Genomic DNA, 17,152 nt, shown 5'->3' with positions numbered 1-17,152 from the left:
AATAAGGTCACGAGAACTGCTGAAAGTCAAGAAGCCTCCAACGTAGTTTTTAATGGTAGGAGTTTCTGTGAGATTCTATGCCCCTTGTGTTCTGAATATGCCTAATTCCACATATTATTAGTTTAACTGTAATTAGACTTCACTAGTAAAAGCAAACAGAATACCACAGCTGAGCAGTTCAAAAAGCACATTGTAATGGGAAAACTCTCTTTTTTGTACCTGTATCTTGCACTCAAATTAACTTGTCCCTTTTTAGAATTTAGCAGCTGCTGCAATGAGAGGTTTTTATTAATATGAATTTATATTGATTAAATATAAATATTAATTTAAGGCATTTGGATACAAACATTCTTTCCCCACTGGGCACAACTTGCTTTTGCTCTCACCCTGTCAATGGTAATGTTATGTTTAATTTCCCAAGTCACAACAGATTGAGGAACTACAGCAGGTTTTATTAGATTTATTTGGGAAAAAAGTAATGCTATTTGATATATGTTTTGATTTGATTTGATATGTTTCTAAACTAAAAATACTTGTTAATTTCTTATGTTTGTCATAAATCCCAAAACAATCTGTTCTTAAGTCTGTTCTTACAACTTGCAGTTAATATTTGTATATATATATTTGTAGCAAAGGGTCATATACCTAGTACAAGCATTTCTGAAATGAAAGAAGAGTTATATTGCGGTAAATTAATTATATTTAAGTAGTTAAATATGCTGCGATGTGCTTTTTATAAAAGATTGCTTTATAACTTGATTTTCAAACAATAAAACTTCAGATGATTTACAGTTCAGAGTTTGTTACTTTCATAAACAGGGACAGATAATAAGGTTTTTAGGGGTGTTATTGCTGGTTCCATGGTGATTTAAGAATAAGGAGATGTATCATTACTATCAGCTATAAATCCATATTATGAAGGCAATGCAGTTCTAATCACTCAGTGGTGTTTAGAGTAAACACTTCTTTTTCATCAGTATTTATTCCAGGACATCCAACTCAGCACTTTTTATAATCCACTAAAGATGTGACACTCAGAGAGCGTTAATCCATTGTGAGAGATGTTTCTGTCTTGGCTTGTTTCTTCTTGAGATTGACAGAGTAGACTATCTTCATGCTTCGTTTCAAAGGATAAAAAAGACAGGTCTGTTTGGCTTATATCATATCCATTCAAAAAAGATAAGAAAAAGACGCTCTTTTTCAACTCATTTATTATTTATGTGTTCACTTCTCACAATCCAATTTTTGTTACACCCTCTTTGTGATTAGCAGGTTTAGTGTATGAAATGGCTAAACAAAAAAAAATATATTTCACAGATCATTTTTGCACTTTAGATTTATGACTCATTTTCTAAAATGGCTTCAGTCACTCATCTTCTATGTTTAGTTACTAATTCTAGTAACTAATTAATACTAATTAATTCATGTGGGCTGCAAAGGAACAAGTAATAGGTTTATTCCATGCTGAAAAAAAGAAGAGAGAAAACACAACGTTTCGGCCGTGGAGCCTTCTTCAGGTGTGTGTCTAATTAATTCATGCCCCACAAATGAGCCCTCCACCGAGAACCCTTTGTTTCTCTTGCATTATTTCATAAAGTTTAGATGGTGAAGGAGGTCAACAAGAGACAGTATTGTCTTTCAGTATTTCAGTTAAATACTAATAATGAATTAAACAGGCTGGTTAATATAAAGGGACAGAGCACTTAATTGTTGAGGTTGAGGAAATGAAAATGCTGGCTGAAAAATCATTGTCACTTACAAGGAATGAACCAGGGAGCTGCAGCAATGGTAAAGTTAGGATGGAAGAAGGGGTGTAGTAAAGCAGCACGCAGAATTATGGGCAGCCAGTGATTATTTATATGTAGCAGGGCAGATGTTTGACATTAGAAGAAGACCTTCTCTTGACCTTCTGTTGCATAGTGTCATACCATTTTGTGCTACCACTCTCTAGACACATGAACTGGAGTTTAGTTTCCTTTTCTGTAAACTGCGTGCAAGAAACATCTTCCAATGACTTTAAGTGTATCAACAGATGGCATGCAGATTTTTGGAGACAGCTTAAAGAAATTGAAGGAATGCAATTCAAAGTCAACTTAATTGTTATATTTTAGAATGTTCATCAGGCAATTAGCTGTTTTATACTGTGGTGTACGAGTTACATTCTTACTAATGGTGTAGCTTCATTAAGCAAGTATATATTGATTTATGACTACTTAAGCCAGCTGTAGTGATTCTGCAGTAATTTCTATGCTATTGTTATCTATTGCAAATATATTTTGTGGCAAGACTAAGACTGAATAATCATGCTGATACAAGCACACCTACAGCTTACCACCCACTCACATATATATATAGCATTTATGGTAATGAATCAACAAGATACCTACATTTTACATTAATTAGGAGAGTGCCACAAAGCTACAATCTATGTACTAGATCAAACCAGTTTGGGAAGGTTTACATCTATTGCGGACAGTATATACTTTGTTCTTCATTCTTCTTTTCTAGCTCTCTACTTTCATACATTTTTCTGTGATTGCACTGTTTAGTCCATCTTGGTTGGGAACAAAATACATCTTTTAAAAAACTGGGAAAATCAAAGACATTTTCTGTCAGCAGCTTTTCTTCACTGTATATTGTCTTTCTTTCCCCTAAACTAAATCCCTAAGTTTTCAATTAATCTACTAATTAAAGTTTTTTTTTCATTATTTTTGCCACTTTGGAAAAAAGCTTATTAGCTCAGAAACTACTCAATAAATTATGGAACAATAATAATTTATTAACTCTTTAGTTTTCAGCAAAATCCCCAAGAACTTTCTAAATGCATCTCTACAATTTGTAAGTAAAAACAATTGATTTTATGTAGTTGGAAACCATGAGGCACTACAGTTGATTGCATTTATCTTATGAATGCATTCTAGAACATTCTCAGTGCATATTTTGAGCCAACTAAAAATTCTTGAGGGATTATTCATTTGTCTCAAAATCCATGAAAATGTTTCATGAAAATGCTATACAAATTTGTCACATAACTGGCAGAAAAAAATGCCAACATTTTTATTTAACATTGAAAATAATAAAAAAAAACATCTAACTGTACTTTTGGAAAATATTCATCAGTATTTATTGACATTAAGGTAATATACAGTAAATACCAGTCAAAATAATACAGCTGTCAAATGTAAGGCAACAAATGACATTTTTTCCAAAGAAGTGGTCCTGATTTCTCTAAATTACTTATTTTTTTGCAGCCACTCTCTCGTCCTCCAGGACACTCTCCCTGTGGTCCATCTTTTAAAGCTGCACTGCAAAGATGTCATTCTCTGCCACTTTCTCAGAGCACTCCAGCAGGCTTGAATGAAGCAGGCTGGAGCCACTTGCTGCATCAACCAGGTATTACACACCCTAAATGCTCATTTATTTAGGTTAGACTGCAGAAAGAGAACAAGGGCTTTTAGGTTCATGAAAAAAGTGGAACAGTATTTTGGTGTGGGGGTTGTGGAAGGGAAACCGGTTGCAGTGCAGAAAGTCACAGCCCTGCTCTAAGACCAATTCGTGATAAATAGATGGTGCTTTCAACTCCTGCTTTTCAACTTTCAGCAGAGCTGAAGCACTCTGATTTTTAAGATTGACTTTATTTTGAACTATATGCGCAACTCATAATCCAAACCTTCTTTCTTTTCTGTATTAAAATTCCTTTTAGAATGTATGCTTTATGTTGGTAAGGCTGATTTGTTTTAATGTAAGAAAAGGCTACACTGTTTGAAGGACGTGTATGTGATGTTTTTCTTCATGCTGATTAGGGAATGTGAGGTGATCAGGAACCACAAAACCTGGCTGCAGGTGGCCTGGTGTGTGAATGCTGAGTTTACATCAGTGTCCATCTTTCCAACAGCTGAGTCCATGTTGACACGTGATGGTAATGGAGGCACAAGCAGGAGGCGGAGGCTAATAAGGCCTGGAGCTGAACAGCTGCTAGTCAATAATGTAAGTGAAAGAGAAAATGCCTTCTCAGTCTTTAGACCGCACACCAAAAGGTCATTGAGCTGTGCAGTAAAGCACACATTTCACAGGCAAATGTAGACGCAGTTTATTTTCATGTCTTTCTTCAAAGACGGAAGTCTTCAGTTGTCATAAATCGGCACAAACCAGCAAGAGGGGAAAAATCTTAAAAGTTGCTATACTATGTCATAATTGGGTTAAGTCTTGGGAATAATTGCTGTAAATACTCAAAAAGGTATTCTTGTCTGACAACACGGGTATTTCCACCATTATACAGTACATGTATTCCAGCCAGCAGGTCACCATAACGTTTGTGTTTTTAGTGGCTGGTCTACAAGATTGACAGTACCTCTTAGGGTATTTAAGTTTTGCCTTCGTCTCCCCTCCGGACAAGGAACATCCGCATGGTCTTGTTTCATTGTTTTTCTCTCATCTTTCCTTAACTCAGTGTTTTTAAATCCCCACTTACACATTTAATTAGGCATTGGAGATTTCTACCCAATTCCTTCCATGTCACCCAATAACACTTCTCACTTCATTAATCTGTACTATAAACAAACTACTTAACCAGCTCTGCTCTTTTAACTCTTCGCTCAAACAGCCCACATATTTCTTTACTAAGTGTATGGACAATTTAATCATTGATCACCACTTGCATCCCTGACACAGCAGCAAGTTTGTTATTTCCCTCTTTAATACCCTTCACACAGAGACCACTGTCTGCTGATGGTAAAGTAGGAGTACTCAGGACTACTCAGGACTCCACTTGTGTTACCTACACTCTCTTCGCTTTTGACTGCAAGCAGAAGATAAACTGCTACTGGACCAGGCTCTGCCCTCCTCCTCCACGTACTAACACCTCCCATCACCCTGGTTCAGCTGGCCAGACCTGTCTTTGGCATATCAGTCTAGTCTAAGCTATGCTTCACTCACTGAGTCCCATGAGTCTCTAAGCTAGCTCAACCTCACTTGATCTCTACCAAGACCTGCCTTCAGATCTTTCACTCTCTTTCCATCCATACTGGAGTCTCCTGTCTGTTCTTATATACCTTCCAATTATCCAGGGGAGTGGCCAATTCCACACAGAGCTGATCCTTTCTGCTCTTCTCTCGCATGTGGAATCTCACCCCCTTTGGATGCCAAATACTCAGTTAGCCCACGTGCGTCTCCTTTTTAACCTGGCCTTTCTCCTTAATAGAAGGTTTTCTCTTATAGACACCTGTTCCTCACAACATGCTTATCATTTGCTTGTCACATGCATGTACAACAAAATGAATACAATTACAATAATGCTTGCACAATAAAAGTAAGAAGTGTAATGTGATTGCCATACAAAAACATTAAAATAATGAGACTGCAAATACTAAAACAATAGAATGCATTTGCAGACAATGCTGATACTGTTCAAAGCAGTAACACAGACATTGATTTAGTATGTGTTCCATGTTTATTGTGAATAAGTATGAATTATGTTACTGTGTGGAATTTAGACACTACACGTTATTTTACATGTAGTCTATTGTAGTATGGTCCTTTGATTTTTTAATACCTCCATTTGCTATGTATCTTTTTTCTTTAAATATTTAGGGTCTTGATTTGCTTATTTAGTATACTACAAAATCTGTGATAGTTTAGAAATGTTGAATATTTGTATATTATAAGTACATGGAGTTGCTTACTTTCAAAAGGTTACTTGAGAGGCCAGAGAATGACTAGGAAAGCAAGGCATGGGGATTAACTCAGAATATTCCAAGGGGTTAGAGAGACAGGTGTGAAGGTACTGTATGTTAATAAGTTGTGTTAAAAGGAGAGCCGATAAAATATTATTTTCTTGTATTCATTTTTGCGTGAAGAGAGACACATAATGCAAATTTTCAAGTGATTTGCTCTGTTCGTGAACTTGAAAATTGATTTGGAAACCCCAAAAAACCAGAGTGCACTTCAATTTTTAAAGGCTTTTTTGTAATGTGCTTTCCCCTAACATATTGCACAATTGAGCAGTAACCGATAGTTACTTCAGTAAATGAAGTAAACGAGGCTTCTGTCACAGTGAAATGCTGCTAAACAATTTAACATCTTGTCATTATTTGTGATGGACTTGGCAGATGAAGAACAGTTTTAGGATGCAAATTGTGCTTTAGGGACATGATGATATTAATGCAAATTGCATATTTAAAAAGGCAATTAATATCAATAGCGATATTAGTGATCAAATTGTCTTAATTGGAAGTTAAATATAATTTCTGGTACTGCAGATATTATTTTACCAGTATTGGTAGTTTTGAAGAATTCATGAAGGTAATCTATTCTAAAATAAAATTATGCAATGCAAAATATGTATTCATGTCAACTCTATGTGCCTCAGAATTTTTTTAAATATCCATTTTGTTATTTTTGAATGAAGAGGGTGCCTGACGAAACTGACATTATAGACTTTGTGTAATTTCTATGTGTTGTGTTCGCTGTCTTCAGGCTCTCCCTTTAATCCTTCACTTACAGGGCTGTACTTCAAAGCATTTTACTTGAAGTATTCCCAGGCATGTCCACGGTAACCTGATTTAGAGATGAGCTAAACTCATGAACTGGCTGATTACCTCTTGCAGAAGGACGTGGTTGCCATGACATAACAATTTTGTCTTAGTCTCTGTAGATACCTTGTTCGAGAGGAGGGTGCACTTGAATATGTGTGCGTTTAATTTTAAAAAAGAAGCTGAAATATTAAGCACCAGCAAAATTAAATTTTAAAATAACATTTGCGAAATCCACTTCAATACTCGGATAAGCTAGCGAAGGGTCACTGCAGCACACTTGCTTTAACTACAAAGGCTTTCAGAGTATGTAGATTTTGTACTGCAGTGGATTAGCACTATATCTTAATGCAGCAGTCTCTCTTTCCTCTCTTTGAATTTGCTGTATTTGGAGTGTGCTAGTTTTTTCTAAGAAGAAAACAACAAGAATTAAGTCGAGTTAATTGTGGAAAAAAAAACGTATTTCATTTGTGTAGCAGTGATCTAATACATATTTTTTTTCACGCCGGCTGCAGTACTTAATACAGTATTAGAGAAAAACTCTGAAACCTTTTTTTACGGTCACAGAGAAGCAAGGCTAGTTTATTTTGATGAGATCCACTTGTTTAGGGTCAGTGATAAACAAGACTGATTATTAAGAAGAGTGATTATTTTTTGGAGACATTTAAGGAGAAATTATTCCTGTTACTGCATTTATCTCATTATGCAGCTGTACGTATTAACAGATGAGTCAGCAAGATAACAAAGCAAAAGAGAATGGGAAGGGACAAATGATTAAAAAAAATAATCTCTTCCCCTCATGCATGTGAATTTAATAACCTTCCATACAGATGTTAAGGCAGTGCTCACATGTTTTATACAGTAGATGCATTTTTTTCAGGCATTAGAAATCTTTTGAAGACTAGGCACAGAGGACCCTTTTGCATCAGATTCAAAACTGTTGGATTGTTTTGAGGGAAAATAGAACCCTTTGCTTCCATATTTGTAAGCGCACAGTTTTCGTCAGCAGCCTTTGTTTCTGAATGCTTCTTTATTGTGTGTCTAAGAGGCTGTCGGTAAGGCAGTGCTCTGTCTTATTTTCTTTTCCTGAGTCCCTCTGTGTTGTTTTTTTGAACATGTTGTCATACTGTATTTCTGTTTCAGTGTTCTGAGTTTTCTGCCCAAGAAAGATCCCCTTTTGCTTTTCCTCCTTTTCCTGGGTATTTCTACATTAAACCTCTGTATTTATTGAATTGTTACTCGTAAGTTTCTGTCTGACTAAACTAAGTTTTTACTGTCAGGTTTCTTTCCCTGTTTTGTGAAAGCTGGGGTGTATACTATTTTTTACACGTTTTTCTGCAGGGGCTACATTATCCCAGGATGATCCTGAGACTCCTGGTATGTTTTTGTGCTATTAAAAACTGGCTTGTGCATTTGTTGGACTTCAAATTTCAATTCATTCTTTTAAGTTTTAAGCTGCACCATTTCAAGAGCTTCACTTGCTAAGTGAAACTGACAAATATTGTACATAGATGTAATTTGGATTAGTACAGTAGTATTTAATACTAAATAACTAGTTTAAGTGTTTTGAAGGTTTTCCAAACCAAAATTACAAATTTTGTTTTTAGTTTCATCCATTGTATTTCATAATTACATTGTTTACTGAGTTATTTGGACTTCTGTGCAGCCTTAATGCCAGCGGCATATCACCCTGCAACTCACAACTGGCAACCCACTGAAGCTAAGCAGGTGTGAGCTTGGTCAGTACTTGGATGAGAGACCTCCTGGGGAAAAACTAAGGTTGCTGCTGGAAAAGGTGTTAGTGGGGCCAGCAGAGGGCGCTCACCCTGCGGTCCACGTGGGTCCTAATGCCCCAGTATAGTGACGGGGACACTATACTGTAAACAGGTGCCGTCCTTCGGATGAGACATAAAACTGAGGTCCTGACTCTCTGTGGTCATTAAAAATCCCAGGGCGTTTCTCGAAAAGAGTAGGGGTATAACCCCGGCGTCCTAGCCAAATTTCCCATTGGCCCTTACCAATCATGGCCTCCTAATAATCCCCCTCTATGAATTGGCTACATTAGTCTGCTCTCCTCCCCACTGATAGCTGGTGTGTGGTGAGCGTTCTGGCGCACTATGGCTGCTGTCACATCATCCAGGTGGATGCTGCACATTGGTGGTGGTGGAGGGGAGTCCCCATTACCTGTAAAGCGCTTTGAGTGGAGTGTCGAGAAAAGTGCTATGTAAGTGTAATCAATTATTATTGATAATTAAGTACAATGCAAGGATCTTCTTCCTGCTTTTAATCAGGCTCCCTGTTTTATTTAGTGTTTTATCCTAACAGCCGATTCAACAGTTAATTAAACTTGTCTTGAATCCTTTTCCCTTGTATAACAGTCATTTCTTGAGCTGGGGGGGGGGGGGATACAATTATTTAGTATTCATGAGTTTTAATCCCATACTTGTGATGTGTAAGTGTATGTGTGACTTGCGTTTAGAGTATTATAGCAGAACTTGATTAGAATTAAGAATGTATATTGGAGGCGCTGAGGAAATGTGGTAGTTCAGAATCTGAATGTCATTTGAACGTGTTTGATATGCAGATATGTGTCATACATCCCACTTATCAGGGCTTGCAACTTTTTAGCAGCTACTGTATTAACTTAAAATATTTTATTTTCCCAAATGGAAATGAATTATTATCAATTTAAGTATGCATCTGAAAATGTGAGATTTAATGTGAGTATAAAGTTAAATAGAGTATACAACTGTATATTTTTATTCCTAATCACATTGATCTACAAATAATCTCAACAATTCCTGGTAAAATGTATGAGTCATTATAAAGTTTTGCAGATTATCAATGACATAATCAAATTTGGTCAAATATGACTCATTGCCAAGTTTTTCTCATCACTGACTTAATTGGTTATTCACCATTCATAAAGTAATAATAAATTCATAATTATTAAATATGTATTTTTTATTCCAAATGATCTCAAAGAATTTTATGTAAAGGAGAGGATTCTCTTCATCCACTAATAAATTTCAATCACTACCAATGTGTAGCATCCACCTGGACGATGTGACAGCTAGGCAGAGTGTGCCAGTACGCTCACCACACATAGGCTATCAGTGGGGAGGAGAACAAAGTAATGAAGGCAGTTAGAAATGGGGATCATTAGGAAGCCGTGATTGGTAAAGGGGAACTTTGGCCAGGACACTGGGATTAACATCCATAATCTTTTTGAGAAACACCCTGGGATTATTAATGGAGAGTTGAGATCTTGGTTTTATGTCTCATCTGAAGAACAGTGACTTTTTGTTTTACGGTATATTGTGCCCATCACCCTAATGCCTATGCGGCATTAGGACAGACAGACCACAGTGTGGGCACACCCTACTTGTCCCACTAACACCTCTTCCAGCAGCAGCCTTAGCTTTCCCAAGAGGTTTCCCATCAAGATTCAGAGGGTTGCCAGTTGTGAGTTGCAGGGTGATATAGATGCTGGATGTATATCACAATAGCGTAGAAGCCATTAAGTTCAACAGCCTCACTATGGGGTAGGTCAGATGGGAATGTTTGGGGAAAAGTATGTGAGAAGTGTGCTTCACCAAATGGTGTGATTTAACAGACGTTTTAGAGGAGTCTTTACTACTGCTACATAGTAGCGAATACTTGCTAGCTGCCCATACAGTAGCTCTGCACTTGTCTTTTCGACACCTCTCCCTCCCCCCCAACTTCACTATTGCAGCAGCCACTGTGGTTCATTCCTCATAAGTGAGGGGGGTTGTGACAGCTCTGACCTTTGGTAGTTACTGTCATATGCCGAAGCAGTAAGTACGCTATTCCTTCATATTCATCAGTTGTTTCATTGTTACTACAATTGGACTGAATTTAGAGGGATCGTTAGATGTCCAGATTATACCAGTGAAATTTAGGTAGGGCACCAAGCTTAATCTTCCAAGTCTTAAGAACAATGCCATGGGATCTTAAAAATAACAAAGCAGTCAGGACCTTGGTTAACATTTAAACCACACGTTAAACCACAACCACAAGATAGCAATTCCTCCAGCATAGTGTCTCCGGTCACCATAATAGGCCACGGGATTTTGGACATTCTGGTCCAGACGGAAAAGTTCTACATACCACCAACTCCATATGCAGCGATAGCAACCTTATTATTTTCAAAGGTCTCCCATTCCAGTAGTGACCAGTCCCAATCTTGGTTAGTTTCTGAGATTGATGCAATCAATCTACAATGGGGTAATTCTGTTGTGGAGCTTAAGATATTTTTATACAGTAAAATCCAGATTATTGGAGTTAAAAGGAAAGTTTTTAGTGGAAGAGCACCACAGAATTGTGTTTCAGCATACAGAAGAAAAACATTTACTGTGGATATCAAAAGTCAAATTAAGACTTTGCACAGCAGTGTATTAGCAAGATTAATCTGATAGGGAAGGGGGTTATTACACAAGCTCATTAGGGTGTTCACATTAAAATATGACCTTCATATTCGGAAAAAAATAGTATTTATTTTCTTTAGGACACAAGTCTGGTTTATTATAAATCTTTTACATGCATCTTAGGAAGTTCTCTTCTGTTGTTTTCTTAACTTGTACTGTACTTTAATGTACGCAGAAATATGCAAGGAATGGCAAACATGCAAACAAGTACTTTACATTATTGTCATTTGAATTAAACCTTCTCTAACCGTAAGGAAAAAAAAAACCTCAAAGTTTGTGTTCAGCTGAGCTGAGTTTCAGAAGTATGTGTGCTGTTTTCTTGCCAACAAGCCAATATCTTTGTTGATGTCTTTTAATTATGTTAGACACTTCTTACTGGTCAATTGTATATGCCCTAAATCTATTTGAAAGACTTCATTAGTTAAAGCAAACTTTAAAAAAATCAACTTTAGTGCTCTGAAGATGTTTAGAGTCTATGGTTTGTCTTAGGTGTATATATTAGTATATGCGTAGGTAGAATGCATTTTCCTTTGAATACCATCACAGTCCAACATATGTATAGTGAACATAGTAACAGCATAGTTGCATCAGAAAGAGATTCTAAGGCATAGAGTGCTTGGGCTGTCAGCATATTAGTTGGCTGGAAAATAACAGGTTTTGAGAAAAAAATGCAAGAGTGACAGCAGAACTGACTTGCTTCTAATGGAACCTGTGCTAGTAGAGAGAAGTAATAAAGATATAATGTGCATCATAACCAACATGTAGTTGAGCAGTTTTGTAGGATCCTAATGAATGTGATAGAGAGACAGCCTACGGATAATGTATGTGATAATGTATTTGGCGTGAGCTGTTTAGCTGAGGTAATGGTACCTTATCAGAAGGATAGGCTTCCCCAACACCCCCCCAAGCTAGGGAGTTTGCTGCAAGGGCGTAGATGAGGAGGAGGCGGATGTGAGAGAGATACACTAAAGGAAGTCCTATGTGTGAAATGTATATATGTGGGTGAGCTGACGTTTATATAAACGTATATTGTGGGATTCCTGGAATTCTGTTATAAACACCATTTGTGACAAGGATTGAATGTCCCTATTGCTGTTATATTGTATGTGTTGAGATCCAACGTCTACAAGGGTTTTATTTAAGATTTGGTTCCAGAGCCTTGTTTTTTAGATTACTGTAAAGCAGGTACTTTTTAGGTTAAAACAACAGTCTTTTATCTTTGTTGGAATTCATAAAGAGCTTTTAAATCCTTGTCAGATATTTTTGTGCAGTATAAATACAACACTACGAAACTGAGTTTGAATTCTGTGGCTATTATGGCAACCTGCAGGACTGTGCGGAATACTTATGGAATATTTATTGATTTCAGTGCCGAGAAGTATGGAAGATATTAACTAAAGTGTGACTAAGTCCAATATACAGTAAACACTGTGTATTATTCCTCTAATAAAGATAGCTGCCTGACACATTATTGTCTCATTCTGGAGAATATAAACTACAGCTTTAATCAAGTTTCTCTTAATAGAATAATTCCCTGTACCAGGGTACAGGCATGAGCGCCATGGCAACCTTCCGCATGTCACTCACCACCTGCAACTTGCAGTTTCCTAGCTATGAAAATTTTGTACTGTATGTGCTGTTTTAGCAGATGTCTGGCTGGATTTTGGTTCCATAGTCCTTGATTTTTGCTGCTGCAAGAGACTGTACAACCCATAGTTTTCCATAGAGTCATACTACCTTTAGGACTGTACACTCATCTTTCCATGACACACTGGGTTTCAGTGGTTGTGAGGGAAAGCTTCGAATTTCTTTCACTCTGACCTTTCATTTTCTCTCAGTATAACTCCATCCAGGAGTATCAATAACCACATTTCCCCTTGTGGGAAAATGTATTCCCACACTGACAGTGCTTACTTTCCTAAGGCTGCCTTCCAGGATCTATCCTTATTCCAGCTCCAGTTCCCAGGAATGCACCCCCTTTGCAGTCAGCGAATGACAGACACACTGTTATGCTGCAGTTTTCCCTTTAACTTATGCACCACAAGGATCTTTTGCTACTGCCTCTTTTATGACCAGAGGATTTATGCCTTGTGCATTCTCACTGCCCTTGGACAGCCCTTGGGTCTACCTTCCCTCTGTCTCTCTTTTCACGTACTCTTTTTTAACCCGTTGTTCTATAATCATTACCTGCTCAGCTGATCATGTTGGGTAAAGGATGCTTCTAAGCAATCAATGCCGATGGCCTGATGGAGCAGCAGTCAGGTTTGCTGTTACCCTACTTGGTTTAACCTTATTATGTCTTTACCCACCTTCCATGAAAAACCAATTCCCTTAAACTATTGGGAAGATACAAACACAATGGGGTATATTTTAGGAGAGCTAGCCATTTCTCTTTCCATAGGCATCCTTTCAAATAACCTGTTCTCTCTAACCTCCATTAATTTACTGAAGCTCCTAACTATGGTGTATTTCCTAGGAAAGCTAATGATGCTTTGTCTGTTGGGCCTCCCTTCTAATAGGACATACTGTTACCAAAAGACTGGTCTAACTACCAGCAATATCTGCAGAAAGCTACAGTCAGTGCAAACTATTGACTGTTCCCTGGGAGAGTGAAGTATTCTTTTTGGCATATGGTTTCCCTTCAAACTGAACAGCAACAGCTGCTCCTTTAAGTTGTCTTGAGTTTTCTGTTTTGATCAATATGTATGTTGGAAGAGGTTTGGACAAATTAATTTAAAAAGTGGAGGTGATTTTTGTGTATTGATGATGTACAAAAAAGTTTAATGCCATGTACGATACTTACTGTGGTTTTCCAATGCAAATACCTTTGTAATTCTCCATGCCATAGGCTACTAGTCATTACTACACACTAAATAGGACATCAGTCCATTATGTGACACTGAAACAGTACATTAGGGAAGATTCAAAGATCCAATTCACCTAGCCAGTATGTCAACTGGAGCGGTCTGGAAAAACACATGCAGAGAAGGTGAGAAACATCATGCTGAAGGTGACTCAGAGTGGAATTAAACCCAGGTCTCAATAGTGATATGTACTGTAACTAATATGCTATTGTGCCCCCCAGTATAACAGTAATACACAAAATACTTTGCATTTACTGCTAAATGTGACCATCATTAGATCTCCCATTGAGTTACTTGGTAAGGTGACAATAACATTTTCGTCAAGTATTTATTACCATACTGTTTCCTTTGCCTGCTTTTTGATTTTGCTGCAATAATAGTGTAATTATTAAAGACACTAAATGTCCACAAATGAGCCCTTTCTGATCCAATTAAGGTGGTTGTAAGCCCAGCAAGGAAAATATCGCAGAGGTACAAAAACTTTATTTGAAGTAATTTCCTAAAAATGTAGAAAGCAGTTGTCTCATAAAATACATATTGCAGTATAATAATATAATAATCCTATAATTTAATACAGTATGTTCTATAGTCACAGCAGTCACTTAAGAATAAAATTATTATGCCAGGCTGATAATTACTGGTAAGGAACTCAAAATGTGTGTATGATGTGGTTATTTTATTAATGTCAGATGATTTATAATGATGGTCTGCAGTATATAATAATACTACCTTTCATACTTCCTTCACTTTTGCTTATAGTATAAATTATCTCATGGTCCTTAAAGTGAAAATGAGAATTCTATCCTTAACCTCTCCTAATGGGTCTGTCTGACTATAGTGACTACTATTTAAGTATTTTAGTATTGCCATTTCATAGGGATATATCTTCTTGTTTTATATAGTTCAGGATCCTACAACATGAAATTGCTACTATAAATCCCTATAGCTGTTTGTTACCAAACAATCATGAAACCTGGTAAAAGCAACACTAAATATAGTGCACTTAAATGTTTTGAAGTAATTCATAAATGTAACCCAGGAGGGTTTTATAATTCTGCAAAAGAAAAATGCATACACGTACATGTTCTAAGGTGAAAACCATTCTTTATGGTCTGTACCCAGACTGCACATTCCCTCAAGCAACTGTCTCCATGGGAAATAAGCCTGTGCAAACAAAAGGAAGCCAATGGCCAATTGATTAGTGTTGACCATCAGTGTTTCTAGGGGCCTCTGCCTCAAGCTTTCATGCTGCAGAAAAAGTGATGTCATTGAAAAGATAGGTCAGATATAACATACAGAGAAACAAGTCTTTAAATATGAACAAACAAAAGGGGCAAAGAGCTAACAGTTTATTACCATTAAAGTAGAATTAATGAATATTAGTTCAAATATTAAAACATAGGAGTTAATACAGTGGGATACCCTGCAGATATGAACATTAAAAATATCTCGTGTATCGAATTGTTACTGTTTGGGAGAATGGTCAGAACTGTCCAGTTGTTGTTTTGGTCCATTGTTCAACACTTAAGACAGTGAAGATCTGTGCCTTTAAATGATGACAGCTTTATTCTTATCTCATGTTATGCTTTTCTCTAAGCCTGTATGACTAATTTTTGCCAGTCAGTTTATTAGTTGTTCCCCACCTACAATCCGCATGTTAATGCAGTTATGTAACTTATTAAAACAAACCAAAAAGAATTCCTAAAAAATATTTTGATATCTCTGTAGTTATGTTACATGTTTTACCCTGTCTTAATTCCCTTAACTTAAATAGCTACTTCCTTGTCCATGCTGTCAGTAGAATTCAAAGTAAATCAAAATGTTAACATTTTATTGGAATTTCAAGTAGATGCTCTGTGAAAACAACTTCAAGAATAAGGATTCATGTCTAGTGAAATAAATTTATTTAAACATGACTGCTGAAAGGGATATTATGCATATGAAATGATCATCTCTTGGAATAAATAAGGAAATTGCCTTAGCACTGGATATTTTACATTTGGGGATATATCAACAAAGTTACATTGCCATTCATGGATACTGTTTATTTCATGTGAGTTTTAAAAACCTTTACTTCTAATAATGTTGCATGCATTTTAAGTTACTTTTGCAATTCTCTTTGAAATGTATACTCTGCTCTTGAAATAAAAGGAATTTAAATTCATGCTTTTGTATTTTCAAAGTGAAGGGATTTTCCATAGCTTTGTTTAAAGCAGTTTTAATTACTGGCATGTTTGCTGAACTTAGAATATAGAAGATACGCTATGTTTCAATTATGATTGCACAACTATGTATATTAATGATATTGTACAGCAATGGAAAAAAATAGGAACATATGTGGCTTAAAATGCAGACGAAGAGTTGTTTTGAATGCTAGAAGTTTTTAAATGATTGAGAATGCTTTCTTAATTTGTAAGTGGAATTTCAATGTATAACCCAGACAGAAAGCAAAGCCAGTTTATAAGTTGTGTGCCAAGGTTAAATTAAATAAAATGTTGAAGAACTCAGTTTAATCCTGGATTTTTTGGATATAACAGACACAGATATTGCTCTTTACAGTTATCTGCAATTTTTCGAACTACCTCCAAGTACTCAGAATACTGGTCTACATATTTTTTTTCTGTCTTTGAAACTTAATGCAGGCTACTCACTCAGAGATGAAGGCTTTCTATCTTAAGCACTACTAATTTTGTATTAATTACCACTGCTTCTTGGAAGGATTGCCGTTTTTTAGTTTTACAGTGCCTATAAAAACTATTCACCTCCCTTGGACATTTTTATATTTTATAGTGTTACAGAATGGAACCATGATGCATTTATTGAGAATTGTTGCCGCTCATCAACACAAAGTACTCTATAATGTCAAAGTGAAAAAAAAATCCAGGCATTTTACTAAATTAATTAAAAATAAAAAAACAAAATAATTGAATGCATTTATGGGCATCTATCTTATAGCTCATTGCTTAAGCTAGTATTATCCAGATACCTGTATCCAGATACCTGAATTTATCTAAAAACTAAGTAACCTTGTCCTCTGTCCCAGTTTTTAGAAACTTTTGGGTTATACAATTAAAGGCATACCACTCATTACCATTCACTGCAGAAGTTCAAGGAGATATTTGAGTGGCAAACTCTAATTTACTATATAATGCCTTATGATCTTACATTTTTAGTTTTCTACTGGTGGATCTGTCATTTGCAGTAGGATGATGATAGATCATTAACGTAGTGGATATTTAACTGTTTATCCACCTGTGAAACACATTTTTAAAGAAGGACGTTTAAGATTTGAAAGTTTTCTCCAAAAAGA

At 36.3% G+C, this 17,152-nt stretch overlaps 1 protein-coding gene across 2 annotated transcripts in view; it reads left to right on the top strand.

Moving 5' to 3' along the window:
- Positions 1–17,152, top strand: part of arhgef9a (Cdc42 guanine nucleotide exchange factor 9a) — a 152,819-nt gene that overhangs the window by 23,204 nt on the left and 112,463 nt on the right. For both annotated transcript variants that reach the window (XM_088925174.1, XM_088925175.1), the window contains exons 4-5: positions 3,252–3,393; positions 3,896–3,987. In XM_088925174.1, the coding sequence (XP_088781300.1) occupies positions 3,252–3,393; positions 3,896–3,987 (234 nt within the window). The remainder of the gene's footprint in view (positions 1–3,251; positions 3,394–3,895; positions 3,988–17,152) is intronic.

Source organism: Atractosteus spatula, chromosome 9 (genome assembly GCF_055471065.1).
Source record: "Atractosteus spatula isolate fAtrSpa1 chromosome 9, fAtrSpa1.hap1, whole genome shotgun sequence".
Taxonomy (NCBI): Eukaryota; Metazoa; Chordata; class Actinopteri; order Semionotiformes; family Lepisosteidae; genus Atractosteus; species Atractosteus spatula.
This window is presented reverse-complemented; position numbering and strand designations above follow the sequence as displayed.